The sequence below is a fragment of the Meles meles genome, chromosome 15 (assembly GCF_922984935.1).
Source record: "Meles meles chromosome 15, mMelMel3.1 paternal haplotype, whole genome shotgun sequence".
NCBI classification, from domain to species: Eukaryota; Metazoa; Chordata; class Mammalia; order Carnivora; family Mustelidae; genus Meles; species Meles meles.
This window is the reverse complement of record NC_060080.1, coordinates 31,821,070-31,841,102: the sequence shown is the minus strand read 5'-3', so window position 1 is coordinate 31,841,102 and position 20,033 is coordinate 31,821,070. Positions and strand designations below refer to the sequence as shown.

Genomic DNA, 20,033 nt, shown 5'->3' with positions numbered 1-20,033 from the left:
TTACTGTTGATAATGCAAAAAATTTTTTCGTTATATGACATTTGTCAAACCACGTCAGCTTATTAGGGTTATGAAGATGTTAACACTTAGAAGAGAGACATAAAGATGACAAAAGGAAAATAAGAAAGCAAAGAAACAAAATAGGAAATAGGAAACAAAGTAAGAAGACAAAAGGAAATTGAGGATGACTTGTAAATTTGTGTTTACAGGGGACAGAAAGAAAATAGGATATGCGGTTTACAAATAGACTAAGACTTGGTTCCCTGAATGTTGTCCTGTTGGCTCAACTCCCAATACAGATAATCCTTAAAATTTTCCCGGTTGGGTTTTCAAATAACCTCTACTTCTTTAGTGTGAAGAGACATGTCAGCTGCCTTCATACAATGACCTGGAATTAGATTCATAAGCTGCTACACAGAGCAAAATGACAGTTCTGCCTTGCAACCATTAGTTCTGTTTTGACAGCTTGACCATATTTATCCAAACAATAGTACTTGTGTAATTATTTTTTAATATAATTTTATTTTTTTTCAGTGTTCCAAGATTCACTGTTTATGCACCACACCCAGTGCTCCATGCAGTATGTGCCCTCCTTAATACCCACCACCAGGCTCATGCAATGCCCACAACCCCCTCCCCTCCAAAACCCTCAGTTTGTGTCTCAGAGTCCAGTCTCTCACGGTTTGTTCTCCCTCTCCAATTTCCCCCAACTCACTTCTCCTCTCCTTCTCCCAATGTCCTCCATGTTATTCCTTATGCTCCACAAGTAAGTGAAGCCATATGATAATAGACTCTCTCTGCTTGACTTATTTCACTCAGCATAATCTCCTCCAGTCCCGTCCATGTTGATACAAAGGTTGGGTATTTATCCTCTCTGATGGAGACATATACTCCATTGTATATATGGACCATACCTTCTTTATCCATTGCTCTGTTTTTTTTTTTTTGTTTTTTTTTTTTTTTTTTAAAGATTTTTATTTATTTATTTATTTATTTGACACAGAGAGATCACAAGTAGGCAGAGAGGCAGGCAGAGAGAGGAGGAAGCAGGCTCCCTGCTGAGCAGAGAGCCCGATGCGGGACTCGATCCCAGGACCCTGAGATCATGACCTGAGCCAAAGGCAGAGGCTCAACCCACTGAGCCACCCAGGCGCCCTATCCATTGCTCTGTTGAAGGGCATCTTGGTTCTTTCCACAGTTTGGCGCCTGTGGCCATTGCTGCTATGAACATTGTGGTACAGATGGCCCTTCTTTTCACTACATCTGTATCTTTGGAGCAAGTACTCAGTAGTGCAATTGTGTGGTCATAGGGTAGCTCTGTTTTTAATTTCTTAAGGTATCTCCACACTGTTTTCCAAAGTGACTGCACCAACTTGCATTCTCACCAACAGTGTAAGAAGGTTCCCCTTTCTCCACATCCTCTCCAACACTTGTTGTTGACTGTCTTGTTGATTTTGTCCATTCTAACTGGTGTAAGGTGGTATATCAGTGTGGTTTTGATTGGAATATCCCTGATGGCTAATGATGATGAATATTTTTTCATGTGTCTGTTAGCCATTTGTGTGTCTTCTTTGGAGAAGTGTCTGTTCATGTCTTCTGCCTATTTTTTGACGTGATTATCTGTTTTCTGTGTGTTGAGTTTGAGGAGCTCTTTATAGATCTTGGATATTAGCCCTTTGTAGTGTCATTTGTGAATACCTTCTCCCATTCCGTGGGTTGCCTCTTTGTTTTGTTGGCTGTTTCCTTTGCTGTGCAGAAGTTTTGATCTTGATGAAGTCCCCAAAGTTCATTTTCACTTTTGTTTCCTTTGCCTTTGGAGACATGTCTTTTTTCCACTGTATATTTCTTCCTGCTTATTTGACTGTAATAATTGTGGGTCCATATCTGGGCTCTCTACTCTGTTCCACTGGTCTATGTGTCTGTTTTTGTGACAGTACCATGCTGTCTTGGTGATCACAGCTTTGTAGTAAAGCTTGAAATCAGTCAACATGATGCCCCCAGTTTTGTTTTTCTTTTTCAACATTTCCTTAGCAATGCAAGGTCTCTTCTGGTTCCATACAAATTTTGGGATTGTTTATTCCAGCATTTTGAAAAATGCTGGTGGAATTTTGATTGGGATGGTATGGAAAGTATAGGTTATTCTAGGCATTATAAATTTTTTAACAATGTTTATTCTTCCAATCCATGAGCATGGAATGTTTTTCCATCTTTTTGTGTCTTCTTCAGTTTCTTTCATGAGTGTTCTGTAGTTCCTCAAGTACAGATCCTTGACCTCTTTGGTTAGGTTTATTCCCAGGTACCTTACAGCTCTTGGTGCTATAGTAAATGGAATCGATTCTCTAATTTCCCTTTCTATATTTTCATTGTTAGTGTATTAGAAAGCCACTGATTTCTGTATATTGATTTTGTATCCTGCCACATTACTGAATTGCTGTGTGAGTTCTAGTAGTTTGAGGGTGGAGTCTTTTGGGTCTTCCATATAAAGTATCAAGTCATCTGTGAAGAGAGACAGTTTGACTTCTTCATTGTCAATTTGAATACCTTTTATTTCTCTTTGTTGTCTGATTGCTATTGCTAGGACTTCTAGTGCTATGTTGAACAAGAATGGTGAGAGTGGACATCCTTGTCATGTTCCTGATCTCAAGGGGAAGGCTGTCAGCTTTTCCCCATTGAGAATGATATTCGCTGTGGGTTTTTCATAGATAGATTTTATGAAGTTGAGGAATGTTCCCTCTATCCCTATACTTTGAAGCGTTTTAATCAGGAACGGATGCTGTATCTTGTCATATGTTTTTTCTGCATCCATTGAGAGGACCATGTGGTTCTTCTCTTTTCTCTTATTGATTTGTTCTATCACATTGATTGTGTAATTATTTTATTGAATGTTTAGTTCTAATTTTATAAAAAAGTGAGTGGATAGTTTATTTTCAAAATGCTTATGTTAATGTAAGAAGAGTAGCCTTTATAAATGCCCCAGTTTACACCAGTGAAAATAATTAGGCATACCAAAATTGCAGTCAGTTAGATATGCATTCAACTTAAGATTATATGTTATTTTGTTGAAGAAAAACTCAAGAATTTTATGAAATGTTGGAAATAGAGTGATTGTCCATTTATGTCTAAAAGGCAAGGAGGTATTAGGGATTCTATGTTTTATTATAATTTTCAGGGAAAGACCCACCTCCATGACATTCAAGTCTCCTCTTTTTTTCTCACACATATGACTAAATATAGACATTTACAGGAAGGCATTATATACCAAATAGAAATGCCTATAATCTGGTTCTGTTCTCTATTAAATAGAGGGACTAATCTCTTGTTTGTTAATCTACAAAAACATTTGTAAAGCACCTATTACAGTTTGGACAACCTTTTTAAACAAATGGATGGTAATTATTATATCGGCATAGAATAATACTGTAATAACTAAACTAGAACATATGAATGGCTTAACATAATGAATTTTATTTCAAGTTTATGTAATAATTCAGTGCAGATGCTCATTGTGTTGGATGACTTTCTTCCTTTTAGTGACTCAGGGACCCAAACTTCTTGCATTTCCTGGGGCCTCACGGTGTCATGTAGTTTGCTAATAGAGAAATAAACAGTGGAACAAGGACACAATATTTTTGCTTACTTTGCATTGGCAAGAACTAGTTTCTTGGACACCTTAGTGTTCACCCTGAGGGAAATGTTGTCTTTGACTAAATGATTGCCTCCCACCAATAACTTCTACACAATGTAGGGGAGAACACAGATTACTTGTGAATGGCTAGCCAGCTCTGTCACAATAATAATAATGTTGATAGTAATACTGTATTAGTTTCCTGTAGCTACTGTAACAGATTACCACTAACTTGCTGGCTTGAAAAGCACAAATTTATTCTCTTAATAGTTTTGGAATTCTGAAGTCCAAAGTGAGTTTCACTGGGTCAAGATCCAAGTGTATATAGGGCTGCATTCTCTCTGGTGACTCTAAAGGGGAATGTGTTTCCTTGTCTTTTCCAGCATTTAGAGCTCCACTCCCTGCACTCCTTAATTCTTGGCTTCTTCCTCCCATCTTCAAAGAATAGCGTCTTGCTTCTTACCTTAAACTCAAGTCTCCCTCTGATTCCCTCTTACAAGGACACTTGTGATTACATTTAGATAATTCAGAATACTTTCCCATCCCCTAATTTCATCACATTTGCAAAAACCTTTTTGCCGTTATGAAGTAGTATCACAGGTTTTAGGGATTAAGACCGTTCTACCTTTGGGGCCATTATTCAGCCTGCTGCAAAGAGTTAACATATATTGGACATTTATTTTTTTTTTAAAGATTTTCTTTATTTATTTGGCAGAGAGAGATCACAAGTTGGTAGAGAGGCAGGCAGAGAGAGAGAGAGAGGGAAGCAGGCTCTCTGCTGAGCAGAGAGCCCGATGCGGGACTCAATCCCAGGACCCTGAGATCATGACCTGAGCCGAAGGCAGCGGCTTAACCCACTGAGCCACCCAGGTGCCCCTATATTGGACATTTAATATGTGTTATGTTTAATCTGAGAACTTCTCAAGTCTTTTCATTTGTCTGTTTACCTGGTTTATTCCTGATCTGCTCTGCTTGTAGGCTTGCCTGTTTTTCTCAGTTAGGGTTTCTTTCTTTCTTCCTTTCTTATATCCTCCTTCCTTCCATCCCTCCTTCTTCCCATCCCTCCTTCCTCCTGCCTGCCATTTTTTGGAAGACGTATTCTTCACTTTAATGTCTAAAAATTTTAACAAAAATCCTAGACTCTAAGAATTGGAAATTATCTAGAGATTATCTAGTCTAACCATCCTGGTCCAGGATTTGGGATGGAGGTACCTGTTCATTCTTTGGTGTGTATTTCTCTGGTGCTTTGGAGAAAGTACTTTAAATCTGTTGAGCTCTTTTGGATTATTGGTGTATAGAAACTCTTTCCTGAGTTTCTGGCCTTTTCAATTTAAAATTGAATTGTGGATTTTTTTTTCTTTGCATCCTTTTTTCCCACAAAAATGTTGAATTTAACTTGGCCATTCTCATAATCACATAGAAAATGACTTCATAGGCAAAAGGAGGCACTTTGTTTGGATCAACACCATTTTCCAGGAAAGATGTAGTTGAAGACTTAAAGCCATTCACAGGTTTTGTAAAACAAAGGAGTAGCAAATAAGTAATTAATTATATAAAATATGGTAATAACTCGTTGAAATTAAACCAAAAACAGACATTCTTGATTTAGAATCAGCATATAGGGCACCTGGGTGGCTCAGTGGGTTAAAGCCTCTGCCTTCAGCTCAGATCATGATCTCAGGGTCCTGTGTTCGAGCCCCGCATCGTGCTCTCTGCTCAGCAGGGAGCCTGCTTCCCTTCTTCTCTCTTTGCCTGCCTCTCTGCCTACTTGTGATCTCTGTCTGTCAAATGAATAAATAAAATCTTAAAAAAAAAAAGAATCAGCATATAGAGGAATTATGTCATATCATAGATTCATTCAGGCAACAGTTTTATGGATCGCATATTAGTTGCTAGGGATACAAAGATGATTAGGGCATAATCCTGTCCTAGGGGATATAATATTCTAGTGAGGACATAGACATTCAGACATTGACACAGTATTCTAAGGGGGATATGTACAAAGATGTGATGCTTATAGTTGTAACAGAAACCACAACTCAAGGTAATTTAAACAATTCAGGGAATTTATTGATCATGTGTTGGTATATCTGAAGCTTACGGAGACAGATGAGTCTTGTTACAAAGGCTCAAGTAAGCCTTCTTCCTTCCCTCTTTTTCCTGTTTCTCCTCAGTGCTTTCTATAGATCAGCTTTATTCTAAAGCTGGCTCTCTTTGAAGTTGTGTGGTGACCATCCCCAGAAAGAGAGCTGCTGTCTTCTGACCATCAAACTAAAGTCCTGGGGTTCATTCTGACTAGATCAACTTTGATCTTCTGTAACCCCTTCACTGGTTTGGGGAAAGTACAGTGGGTAGGGAGGTGAAAAAGAAAAATTTTAGAACTTTCCAAGTATTTAGTTTATCCCTGAAAACTGGTATTAGTCTTACTTGGTTTTATTATTTCTAATCAGATTTTTAAAATTATTTCTAATTGGATTTTTGTTAATATAATGAAAATCAGGAATTCTTAATGGTGCAAAGTAAACTCAGAAGAGGATCCTAGTTCAGTGATTTTCTTCTGAAATTTTGGAAGCATAAAAATTACATTTCCTGTTTTTCTTCCTTTGGACATCTTTGACATTGTATTCATTTCATTGCAGAAATTAAGAACCTGACGTACTGTCTTTTCTCTGTTACTTCTTCCCTTGTAACTGGGGCAGTAGGGTGGGTTTTAACACTGGGTTCATATAGTTCATGGCTAGGCCACTTACATTTATAGTAGGAAAATGTCAAGGTGAGAAATGTCAGGGCTTGATGACGTAATGACCTGATTCGATTTGAGCTGTGACTTAGGAAACCTGTTTCTTACTTTGCCACCAATATACATTTGGTTAGGCTCTTCATAGTATATAATGCTTCAAAAACTGAATTAGTAATGCACAACTACTTCTATTTGAATGTAAGTACTTGCATTTGTTCTTTCTGCACAGTCTCTGGTTCACCGCATTTGCATTCACTGCAGTTCTCTTTCTCTCTGTCACAATGTTCTTTCAGGAGCCAGAGCATGTGACACTGCTATAGGATTGCCAGATCTTATTTTGAAGAAGTTGGGCATGAAGGGAATAGAAGGAGAGAGATTATTTACTAGTAGTCCAACAAGGCTAAATAGAATCCCATTCTGCATCCCAGTACAGTTGGAGCAAGGCCCTTGAATCCAGGAGAAGCCTGTGTACGTGGGCCATCTGGTAATCCAGTACTGCTGGAGTGTAGGCCTCTCAGCTCAGGAGCCTCTGGAGGTGTAGTCAACACTCCTGGTGGATAAGGGTTCCTGCCCTGACTTAAAGGAGAGTCACCTCCTTGTGCTTAAATTGTATAAAATTTCCTTTATTTGCTAATAAAGGTAAAAAGCCTTTGTTTTCTGGCGAATTATATGATGATTATGTCCAAGGCATAATATTAATAATAGCAAATGCTTTTGTAGCCCTTACTGTGTATCAGGCACTGTTCTAACATTTTACATGTGTTAGCTCATGTAACTTCTCCAAGAGCTCTGTGAGACAAGTTCTTTTTATCCCCCTTTTGTGGAGGAAGAAATTGGCACAGAAAGGTCAAGTAAGTTGCTTAAGGTCCCACAGCTTAGTCAGGGACAGAGTTTGTATTTAAATCTAGATAGTCTGGGACCAGAGTTATGCTTTTAATCACTATAACTTCTGTCAAGACTGAAACTGTAATTAAATATAACATCAGTAACATTATTATGTTTTGAAACAAGTTGACATTTTGAAACTTACCTACTAAATATTCAACATGCTTGTTTTTTATTCTAGGAGAAGACTTTGCAGTTGTACAGCAAGAAATTATTATGATGAAAGACTGTAAACACCCAAATATTGTTGCTTATTTTGGAAGCTATCTCAGGTACATTGTTTGTTTCGCATCACCTTATTCATTTAACAGAATAAAATCAGCTCTAACTGCATGTTTTGTAATTTTCTTCATGCTTTGAAGATACAGGACATTTTCATGTGAATGAAGTTTTTATTTCTGACCTATTTATGTTAATTCTGTGACCAATATTGGAGTCTGTGATTTGTCTCTTGTACTCTTGGGAATTCTGGTTGTGGTTTCAGTGAGGGAGCTGGTGAGTAAAAATTGACTTTTATGGTTAGTCTTCCTGTGGTAGACTAGAGATCTAAACATGCCATTCCATGGCCCCTTATTTCTGGACTTGGGTGGATTTAGAAAGTCAGGAGCACCTCTAACTGCTAGGATTTTAGTAAACACTTTTTCCTTCTTTTGTGCTTCTAGCCTCAGGGTACTGTATCATCCCTTCTCTTCATTTTGTCAAAAGGACTAGGAACTCTAATTATTTCACTGACTTCTTACTTTCCCAGGTCGTAAAGTTAACTTAGACCATGAATTGGTGCCCTCTTTGGTTTGGCAGGACCACGCCAGGTTCCCCAGGTCTTGGTCTGAGCCCAAGGTTAAATCCTGTTTTTCCATTCGCTTCTGTGTGTAGTTATGAGCTGAATGCTATGACCCAGTTGTTTTTAAGGTTCCTCCCAAAAGGAGGATTGGGGAATGTTTTCTTCGTCTTTTTTTTTTTTTTTTTTAATGATTTTATTTATTCATTGGAGAGAGAGAGAGAACATGAGAGGGGGGGAGCGTCAGAGGGAGAAGCAGACTCCCCACTGAGCAAGGAGCCTGATGCAGGACTTGACCCCAGGACTCCAGGATCATGACCTGAGCTGTTGCTTAACCAACTGAGCCATCCAGGTGCCCCAAGTGTTTTCTTATGTATTAAAAAAAACTGTTAACATTTTATTCTGATATACTGTAAAAGATAGAAAGAAGTAGCTTATTGCAGCTTCCCTTGTCCTGTGGTCCAGGTGCCAAAAAAACCCACTTCTCTCTTGGGGTGCAGGCACAGCATATGGAAAAGACAGGGCATTTCTGCCCTGCCTTCTTTCCAGCTTGTAAAAAGCCAACCAGACCAGCTCTTCTTGATTCTAACCACTCTTGAACAGCTTTGATTGCCCCACCTTCATCAAGATTGAAGAGTGGGTTTAATGGAGACTTCAGTTAACATAGGGACAGGTACTACTCCCAGGTCAGTGACTGTTAATACATTTTGAGTGGGTTCTGTAACAGCCAATTTAAAACCACTTTAATGGTGAGTGGTTCAAACAGTAACCTAACACAATTTCTGCATCAGTTTTTATTTTATGGACAGACCCAGCACAGGCAATTACTATCTCAGGTCAAAGAAACTCTCTCTCTCTCTGTTTATTTATAAAGAATTTATGTATTTGAGAGACAGAGAGTGAATGGGAGAGACAGGGAGAGAGAATCCGAAGCAGACTGTGCTGAGCGATCCCAACTCGGGGCTTGATCCCCTGACCACAAAATCATGACCTGAGCCTAAACCAGTTGGGTGCTCCACTGACTGAGTCACCCACTCAGGCATCCCAGAAACAGTCTTTTAAAATCAGTTAAGTTTGTGATAAAAACAATCGATTGTGCCAATATGTTAAAATCATCACTTCAAAGCAATTTTGCTGTTACTGGGCCTGACAAAATGACCTACTTATCCTCAGTTGAGAAGCTTAACAAAATGTTTTTCTCCCCTAAGAGCAAATGGTCTTTGATCTAAGAGTATTTCTCAAACATGGTCTAAATCTGCTGGAACTATGGGACCATTCAAAGCTTAATGTATTATTTCAGGCTAGCCCCATCTGTTTATATGGCAACCTTGGTCTTTTTGCCATTGAGACAATAGTGTATTCAATAGGTAAGAGCTTTTGAGTACTGAAGTCAGATTGTTTGGGTTGATTGAGTCATGACTTCATCGTTTATTAACCTAATGACGTATAGCAAATTACATAACCACCCTGAGCCTCCATTTTCTCATCTATAAAATGAGGATAATAGGTACATGACATGATAACTATGAGGATGATGGGTAAATACATGTAAAGTGTTAAGAACAGTGGTTAAAATATAATGCTCCATAAATACTAACCCCTATTACTACTACTTTTGCTACCATTACTATTACTCTTTCTTAACCGTTTTTAAGTGTTATCATGTTAGTGTCTCATTTGATCTTTTTAACAACGCTGTTATAATACTACTCTGGTAGATACTACTTCCATTTTATAAATAAGATGCTTGAGAGAGTTTAATATCAAGTATTTAGTTTACAATCTAATTTTAGCTTTTTGACATAGTTCTGGTTCTTTCTGTAATACTATTCTCATGAATGGCATGACTTTTGACTTAGTCTTTCTCTTCCTTGCCAAAGAGCTGGAAATAAACTGCCAATTCCCCGCCCCACCCTCCCCCACCAAAAAAAAAACCCACAAAAAACCCTAACACTAAACTAAAACTGGACATTTGACTGTCTGGGTTACTTAGGCATTAAGTCTTCCTACACAAGTTAGACAGCAAAAGATTTTTTCTTGTTACCCACCAAAATGTGAATTCCTCCTGAGTTTGTATCTATTTTTGTTAATAAATCTTGGTTTTGGCTTGGGACAAATTGTGCAGCTCTTTACACATTCATTACTTTTACTTCTAGACATGCGTCAAGAGAGCCAGTTAGGTTATGCTTAACAAAAATCGTATTTACTTTTAGATTCAGGAATTGTGTATCCTGACTATATTCTGAATATCCTTTTTAAGGTAAACTTTTTATTGGAGCATAATGTACATACAGAAAATGCACAAATTTATGTTTTGTGTATAGCTAGATGGATTTTTTTAAAGGGTACTTTTAATCCAAATATAAGCATATGCAGAGCAAATTGCCCAGAAACCAAAGTAAAATGACAAAGTTAAAATCATTTTTTTGGTAGAGCTATCTGTGTTAGTTTGGAGTTGTATGATTTAACATAGGAAATGCTGGTTTAAATAAATTTTATTCTGTAACTGGCATAGCTGATGAAAGTGATAGGAAAGCAAATAATAGTATGACACAGAACAGCAATTAATCCTCTTTCTTTAGCTCTTTTTTTCTCTAGTGATTCTTCCATTCTTCCCTAATTAAAGTTCAGACTCAGCCAAATTTAGAGTGTGGAATACTAATGATTAGACTTGCAAGGTGTTAGAGCTGGAAGGAACTAAGGGTTTTATCACTAGGCCCACTCTTTTTACTGATGAGAAAATGGGGTGCTGGGTCAGTGACGCCTTTAAAGGTCATCCAGAAATGAATGGATCTAAACCCAGCTCTAGTTTTAAACTAGGATTTAAACCAAGCTGTGCAGATCCCTGGTTTGGTATACCATACTACTCAGCCTGGGAAGGCCAGATTTCATCTCAAAGGGAACATGGTTTCTTGGATTCCTACTCATTACCAAATGATTTTACAAAAGACAGTGAGCTTGTTTCTTCAAACTTGATACAAACCCCCTAAAATATATAGTGTTCTTAGCAACCTTCTTCCTTCTTGTTGCCATTATAGCCTGTTATAACAAATTTAGAGCAAAAAATTAAGGAAATTGAGCTACTGTGGTTTTACCATTAATTAATTTCCCCTTCAGAAAATCAAACTTATCCTTTGAATTTACTGAATAGATGGCCAGCATATAATTCAGTTCAGAAGCCTCTTTTATAATAGGGTAGCTATGCTCATTTCCTGAAGAAATACTGAAACTGAGCTCCTGAAACACAAAATACCCAGTGTTACTCTTTTTTTTTTTTTTTTAAAGATTTTATTTGTCAGAGAGAGGGAGAGAGAGTGAGCACTCACAAGCAGGGGGAGCAGCAGGCAGAAGGAGCAGCAGACACCCCACTGAGGAAGGAGCCGTACGTGGGACTTAATCCCAGGACTCTGACACTTAACCACCTGAGCCACCCAGGTGTCCCCACTAGTGTTATTCTTTTTTTTTTTTTCCCCAGTAGTGTTATTCTTAATAGGGCATTCACTGCTCATCTCAGTATCATTAAAAGCGTTAAGTACCTATTACTGTACAACAAGGACTGGATAGATAAAACTTCTCTCTGTAGTTTACAAAAGTAAATAATCCTGGTTTGGTGTGAATTTTTTCTGTAGATTTGTGTGTATTTATAAAACAATAGATTAAAATCATCATATACCTATTCTTTATTCCTAGTAGAGTTTAACTATTGTTTCTTTTAAGTGAATGATGACTCTTAACTTCAGGTTTCTGCTTAGCATTCCTAGCCCAACATATCCTTTCAAAGCATATTAAGAAAATTGAGACAGTTCTCTCCAGTTTGAACTCTTAAAGTTGCAGTTGAAAAACAACAAATGCTCCTCAAAAGATAAGCCAATAGATCAGAACCGTACAATAAAAAGTTTCATTTGGATCAGATATTTTATTGTTTGTTTGTTTGTTTTTTTTTTTTTGAAGATTTATTCATTTGAGAGAGAGCATATAAGCAGGGGGAGAGACAGAAGGAGAGGGAGAATCAGGCTCCCTGCTGAGCTGGAAGCCCAATGTGGGGCTCGCTCCATCCCAGGACCCTGAGATCATGACTTGAGCCACGCAGGCGCCCCTGGATCTGGTATTTTAAACCTTTGAAATCAAGAGCACTAGTTTGGATGAGCGTGATGTAGCTCATAACATTTGTAAATCACCACCATTATTCACAAAGTGTTTTTACATTTCTCAGGATATATAAAGGGCTGTACTGGTTTTTGGAGATGTGTAAAGACAGATAAAACACAGCCCTTGCCTTTAAGGAGTTCATAATCTAATAGAAGAAATACACATGAGCAAATAATTACTTTTGTCAAAGTGAGGGAATCAGAGAAAGCTCTATGAATAATGTGATTCCTAAATATTGGTGTTAAAGTATTATTAGGTGTTTACTGTAGCATGTGTATGTGTGTAGAAAGTTGTAATTTCTAAAGGAAATACATGTGTGAAAAAGTCATGAGTTACTTAGGAGACGACTGATAGTTTCATATTAGAGCTGAAAGGGAAAGGGAGTAGTTGCGGTAGGTAAGGCCATGGAGATGTGGCCAAAAAGACACTTTTTATCCCTTAATTAGGACATGTAGGTATTGAGGATACTTGGTGAAGGTTTTAACACGGAGTATATGTTCTGTGGAGGATGGACCTGGTGTGGAAGGGATTGAGACAGAGAGTAGGCTCATTGTTCATTTTATTACAGTACAATACAGTACAATAATCCAGGAAAGAGACGGCTATCTCTTGAGTTACGTAGAAACTGGGAGAAAATCTTTTCTAGAGCTAGAGGTGAGGCTAGAGAGAGAAAGAAACCACAGGATCTTAATAAATGGAAATGCTTTTTTGAATGCTCACACTATGGAAATACAGATTATAATTAAGTTCACTTTAATTTATAACCAGCTACTGTCTTTTTTTTTTTTTTTTAAAAAAGGAAGCTTTGAATTTTGGAATGTATTAGATTTACATTAAAGTTGTAAAGATCGTGAGGCACCTGGGTGGCTCAGTGGGTTAAGCCTCTGCCTTCAGCTCAGGTCATGATCTCAGGGTCCTGGGATCGAGCCCCGCTTCGGACTCTCTGCTCAGCGGGGAGCCTGCTTCCTCCTCTCTCTGCCTGCCTCTCTGCTTACTCGTGATCTCTCTCTGTCAAATAAATGAATAAATCTTTAAAAAAAAAAAAAAAGTTGTAAAGATCGTACAGAGAGTTCTTCTCAGTGTTCCCTAATGCTGACATCTAATGTAATCATGGTCTATTTGTCAAAACTCAGAAATCAACTTTGGTACAATACTATTAGCCAAACTAAGATACTTCATACTGATTTCACCAGTTTTCCACCGGTGTTCATATTTTGTTTTTAGGGTTTTGGTTATACGGCCACAAGCATCTTTTGTTTCCTTCAAGTACAGTAGGAGGAGGAGTAACAGCAACTTCTAACCCCCTGTATGTGACAGTTAGCAATGTCCCTGGCCTCTCCTGGATACCAGTAGCACCTCCATGGTCGTGACAACCCAGAATGTCTTCTACATCACCAAAATCACCCCCAGTGGAGAACCACTGCTTTAAGCAAAAAACTTTGGTGGAACTCTCTTATGAAAATACCTTCTTATACCAGTATTGCTAGGGTGTTTCCTACAGAACATTTGTTCTGAGGAATGCTAATATGTGGTTTGAAACAAATAGGTCTATGGAATAAATAATTTGGGGAAGTAGTAAACTAAACAAAATTAAAGAAGCTTCTTCTTCTTCTCCTTTTTGTAGTAAACTAGACAAAATTAGTTTTATTTCTTCCTCCTCCCCTTTCTCCACTTTCCAACTTTCTCCATCCCCATTCTTCCTTTGTTTCTTCTCTTCAATCTCCTCTCCCCACCTTTTTCTCCTTTCCTTCTCTCAGGTCCTCCTGCCTCACTGCAGGATTTCTTAGAGCCTTTAACCTATCAGTGGCGTTGTTAATTTCCAAGAGAAGACTATAGTATGTGACATTTCTAAAACTGGTTTAACTGTACATTGATTTTTTTTTTTTTTAATCGGAAGTATACTTCACATAGGTTTGCTATCCAATTACCCATTCTTTGGAAATTACTAGGTTGAACTGGGGGGTTATTAGGTCTAATTGTAGGTAAATCGGTCACATTATATCCCAGAATACAGAACTATCCCTCATTGTTAAAGGGGAAGCAGATAGATGAATTTACCTATACCTTTGGAATGCAGTAGTTTTTGCATGTCTCTTTAAAAATACACCAGGGGCACCTGGGTGGGTCAGTTGAGCATCTGACTCTTGATTTTGGCTCAGGTCATGATCTCAGAGGGGTCTTGAGACTGAGTCCTCTGTTGGGCTCCACACTCAACGGGGAGTCTGTTTGAGATTCTCTATTGCTTTCCCCCTGGCTCATGTGCATTGATAGTTCTGGTGAGGAGTCGAATTATTTTGTTGAACATGGTAGGGTAGCTACTATCAAATGCTTTTGTTCAGTAAGATAACCCACAGTTAAGTACAGGGATCCAGGGGACTGCAGTGTGGGGCCATGGCTAGCCGTCCCATCTCAGGGAGAGTGATTTGGTAGGTCAGTTTCTAGCAGACATTCTGGAGTATGGATTCTTGGTGATCTTGCTCCCATTTTATTTTACTTTTTAAATTACGTTATATTGGGGCAAAATATGTAAATATTATGTAAATCTATACTTAATCAGTTTTAAGTCTGTGATATGCTACAAAGTGTGGGAAAATTAAAAAGTATGTTTTAGAAATTATAAGATTGTCAGTTCAGTGAAATAGAATTAGTATTAGAATGTTAGTTAATATTAGAATGTTAGTCCTATATGCTCTAGTAAACATTGAATTAGAAGATTAAAATCGTGAACTTCCCCCTCCTTTCTTTATTTTTCTATTCCTTATAAGATAGACAACTTTACAGAATAAGAGAAAAGAATTCTAAGGAAATTTGATACCTATACTGATACCTCAAATATTTACCTCAGTGATTGTTTAAATTCAGATATCCTGGGACAAAGATTTTAGAGTGTATTGGCCTGCATAAAATGGGCCGATTGACTTGAGTCCTTTTCCTATTAGGCAGATGGCTTGGTGAATGACCAAAAGCAGATGCAGATTTGTCATCACAAGAGGGACATTCATAGAACAGATGGAAGTTCTTTTTCTGATAGACTCTAAATATTCAACCTTTTTTCATAATACCAGACTTAACTAAATAGAATATTATAAATTGAAAGTATTTTAGGCATCTTAAAAAGTAAAGTGTATATATAGTATATATTTTTTCAAATCCTCATTTTTTCTTCCTTTGTAATGACTAGAAAGTTATGTTTTTTTGTGGGTTTTTTTTAAACTTTTTTTTTCTTTTAGATTTTATTTATGTATGTATTTATTTACTTAGTTGACAGAGAGAGAGAGGGAGATACAGTGAGAAGAAACACAAGCAGGGGGAGTGGGAGAAGAAGAAGCAGACTGAGTAGGGAGCCCAGTGTGGGGCTCCATCCCAGGACCCTGGAATCATGACCTGAGCTGAAGGCTTAACGACGGAGACACCCAGGCACCCAGAAAATTATGTTTTAAAGCAGGATGGTAAAAGGGGATAGAACAGCATCAAGTGGAGGATGATGTAATATTGAAATATGTAAGAAAGCAGAGAACTCGTTTCTTATGTCCATTTTTTTCCACTGAGGAGAATTGTTTTCAAATTGGAAAGGGTGAGAAAAGCGTTAAGAAGAGATTGAAGCATGAGATAGGTGAGGAGATAATTATAGAACAGCTAGACACTTTAAATGAATCTAAGCTTTTAGATTTATATAAATTACATCTTACTATACTGAAAAGTTAGCAGATGGGATTGGTACCCACTATCAGTGACGAATAGGAGAGGTGCCAAAATATTAGTGATCAGCAGTGACCAATTTGCAAATGAAAAGAAAAGGTGATTTCTACAAAGTAGACTGTTAAACTTGATGTCTGTCATCAGCTCCCACTAGGATAAATTATTAATCAGATAATTAGTGGGCACTTAGAAGAAAGAAGTGGTGATTAGCATGACTTTAGTAGTAAGAAGTCATGTCAGTCAGTCCAATCTCTCTTGTTTTGTTTTTCCTTAAAGAAGAAAATGCCAGTTTATTTATACCTTCATTCAGTTCCAGGAACAACGTAGGTGACTTCCATAAATATACTATAAGAGGAATTATAACAAAAGGAGTAGAAAACAGCATACGTTTATTGGGTTTATATTCTGGGTCCTTCAGTAAGCAATTTACATGTTATTTCATTTTTATCCTGAGCAGATCCCAAAACAGTCATCTCCCCAGTTTTTGTAAGATGCGTAAGAAGTCCTCAGTACTGGTTCCCTAAGCACCGGGGACAAGTATTTTACATGAACAATTCATTTGGGGCAGACGTGAAGATATGTTAGAGCAGTGGTTCCCAAACATTTTGGTATTAGAATCCCTTTTATTTTACACTCTTAAAAATTGAGTACCACAAAGAACTTTTGTTTAAGTGGGTTATATCTATTGATACTCACTGTATTAGAAATTAAAACTTCAGAAAATTTTGGAGCAGGAATACATAAACACAGATTGCAGTAGCTGTCAGAGGGATGACATCATCATCACTTTGTCTAGCTTCCAGAAAATTCCTCTGGATTTTCATGAGAATACAAAGGGAAAATAACTTTTTAGTGTTATTATGAAAATGATTTTACCTTGCTGGTCCCCTGAAAGGCTCTCTCCCCTCAGGGGCCCCAGACCACAGTTTGAGAATCACTGTTCTTAGAGGAAGAATTCAGCTAACCGAGAGAGAACAGGCTGTGGTATCTTGCATCTACACATACCACTTTAGAGCTGAAGCACCATTCTGAAGTTAATTGGTTGGTGGACTTGCCAGTCTTATACCTCAGTTTAAGGAAAGGTGGACAGGTGCCAAGTGGTAACTGTAAGCAGTCTATACAGAGTAGCAAGTATATCATCAGAGAAAAAAATATTTCTAACATTCATTAAACTCATTAGTACAATCACTCAACAGATCAAAATAGCTTAAAAGCAAAGCCCTTCTAGTAGCTGTCTCTGGAAGGTAGACTCCTGCTTAGGGGGTTTCCAATCAACCGCTTCTGGAGCGTGTGGGCAGCAGCACAGAGGGGTGTTTCCAATTAGAAATTCGTGTCACACTGTCTGTGCTTAAGTATTTTAAGTAAAACAATTGGAGAGCTAATAAGACGTATGTCAGAAACAAAGTGTGTGAATCAAGACTCTTTTTTTTTTTAAGGAATGAAATTTAAAAAATAAGGATGAAGTTCTCTGCATATTTTTAATGAACCAGGTAAATGTGGAGCTGGAGGGCGCCTGGGTGGCTCAGTGGGTTAAGCTGCTGCCTTTGGCTCAGGTCATGATCTCAGGGTCCTGGGATCGAGTCCCGCATCTCTGCTCAGCAGGGAGCCTGCTTCCTCCTCTCTCTCTGCCTGCCTCTCCGTCTACTTGTGATCTCTCTCTGTCAAATAAATAAATAAAATCTTTAAAAAAAAATGTGGAGCTGGAGAAAATCATCTGACTACTTTCTACACACAAAAGATCCAGAGGTTTTAGTTAACTTCAGCCTTGCAAACCAGCTGTTTTTAGAGCAGTAGCTAAGAACCTGAAGATAGCCTTTAGCCAGTGAATAGAAATATAAGTGTTCTAATAAAGGAGATAATCTTTAGATTTTTCTGGGGTAGTTAGACTTCTCCCTGTATAGCGGTCACCAGTCATAAATGCCCTCATCCTTTTGGATAAGACCACACATCTGCCAGCACCCGGCATCCATTCCAAGAGTTATTACAACCAGGCCACTGGGCAGCTCTTACTGTGACTATACCGCCATGCCTTGGTTTCATTAGTATGTGGACCACCTGGGAATTTTAGTTACTAAAATGACTTCAGATTTCTTCTGGTCTTCATGATATTCAGCTTTGCCTCTAGAGTTAGAGTGTTTTTTTCCCTTTTCATAGTTTGCTGACCTTCATGCTTGGATCCTTGTGTTCCCTTGTTACATGCTGCATGGTCCCATCCCACTCACCCAGGCTGGCCTCTTAGGTCTGGTTAATCTCATCACCGCCACCAAGTGTGATTTGCTCCCGATAACAGCAGCACTGTTTATGTTTATGCAACTCTTGGAATAGTACTTGATTCTGGATGCCATGTTTTGAAAGACATTGACACAATATAGACCATCAAGATGAAGGTAACTAAACTGAGTGTGCAAACCAAGCATTGTTTTACAGTGTGACCCAACCTGTTCTCACTCCCTTTCCTGCCATTGTCTCTTCAACTAGTCTGGGTTCCACTCAGTAAACTACCCACAGTTTTCAAATTTTTATTCTCTGCTCAGACCACTTCCTGTCTCTGTGATGAATTCCTATTTAAACTTCAAGACCCAACTCAAATATTTCCTCCCTAGTGATTTCCCTTGACTTTCCTAGGTCTTCTTACCTCTGGATTCTCATAGAGCTTTATGCATGCCTGGATTGTGTATTTAATCAAATTATAATCTAATCCAGGGTTCTTTTCTGTATAAGACTATATGGTAAATATTTTAGTCTTTGTCTTTTTCTCTCTGTCACAGTTACTCAACTGTGCTGCTTTGGTACTAAAGTAGCCATAAATGAGTGAGACTGTGTTTCAATAAAACTTTATATGGACACTAAAATTTAAATTTCAGGTAATTGTCATGTGTCAAGAAATATTTTTCTTTTGGTTTTTGCCCCCCAACCATTTCAAAATATAAAACCATTCCTTGTTCCTGGTCAGTACAAGTCAGGCAGCAGGCTAGATTTGGCCCACTGGCTGTGATTTGCTGACTCTTCATCTAATCCATATGTTTATTCTTTCAGTCACTTTTGCATTCATTCATTTATGAAATATTCATTTACTGGCTCTTCTTTTAGGTACTGTGAGTGCAGTATGAGAAAGACATACTAAGGCAGAATCTTCTGCATTCGGTTGAACTTGTTGAGTTCAAAGACTTTTTTTTTTTTTAAGATTTCATTTATTTATTTGTCAGAGAGAGAGAGAGCACAAGCAGGCCGAGTGGCAGGCAGAGGTAGAGAGAGAAGCAGGCTCCCTGCTGAGCAAGGAGCCTGATGCATGACTCGATCCCAGAACCCTGGGATCATGGCCTGAGCCGAAGGCAGCCGCCTAACCGACAGCCACCCAGGTGTCCCAAGACTTTCTATTCCATCTCTGTCCCTGAAGAATAGTATATTTCTTGGTCATTTTGAGATGAAGTGGTGAAGATTGAAGATTGAACAAGGAATAAGCTATTAAATCTTAAGCTAATCATTTCTCCTGTGTCTGTGATTATGTTATCTTGAGTGTGAGAGAGAAAAGCTACCTTAACACAGTGATAATTTTTTTTTAAGATTTTATTTATTTATTTGACAGAAAGAGAGATCACAAGTAGGCAGAGAGGCAGTCCGAGAGAGAGGAGGAAGCAGGCTTTCCACTAAGCAGAGAGCCCGATGCAGGGCTTGATCCCAGGACCCTGGGACCATGATCTGAGCTGAAGGCAGAGGCTTTAACCCACTGAGCCACCCAGGAGCCCCTCAGAGTGATAAATTTTAATTGTTTTGGAAAGACCTTTGTTGAATCTAGATGTGAGGGTAAAGTATACATTTTGTCTGTTTTGTTGATGACAGCACTATTAAAAGTGATAAGCTTTGAGGTGTATTCTGTAATGAATTTTCTACATAATTTTTGGTATGAACGTTTTAATTAACATTTAACTTTTATAATACTATCTTGGGGTAGATGGGTGAACTATAGGGGAGGGGAAGCTTTTAACTAAATGGAAGTTTAATGGAAATTTCCTATTTTTGGATGTGCCTGATGACATTATTTATATCCTGCAAATGTGTATTTTTAAGGATTAAAACCTTGGGTTGAGTTGTAACATACTAAGTAATTCTTTTACTCATAGAGATTAACTAGCTTTTTTCTTACTTAGCACTTTGCA

General features: G+C 38.1%; 1 protein-coding gene across 13 annotated transcripts in view; it reads left to right on the top strand.

Moving 5' to 3' along the window:
• MAP4K3 (mitogen-activated protein kinase kinase kinase kinase 3) overlaps positions 1 to 20,033 on the top strand; it is a 192,214-nt gene that overhangs the window by 94,216 nt on the left and 77,965 nt on the right. For 12 of the 13 annotated variants that reach the window (XR_006815104.1, XM_045979494.1, XM_045979492.1 and 9 more), the window contains one exon: positions 7,432 to 7,522. Coding sequence is in view for 12 of the 13 variants with exons in the window: in XM_045979494.1 (XP_045835450.1) it covers positions 7,432 to 7,522 (91 nt within the window). In the remaining variant the exon portion in view is untranslated. The remainder of the gene's footprint in view (positions 1 to 7,431; positions 7,523 to 20,033) is intronic. The other variant, XM_045979493.1, reaches the window with a different exon arrangement.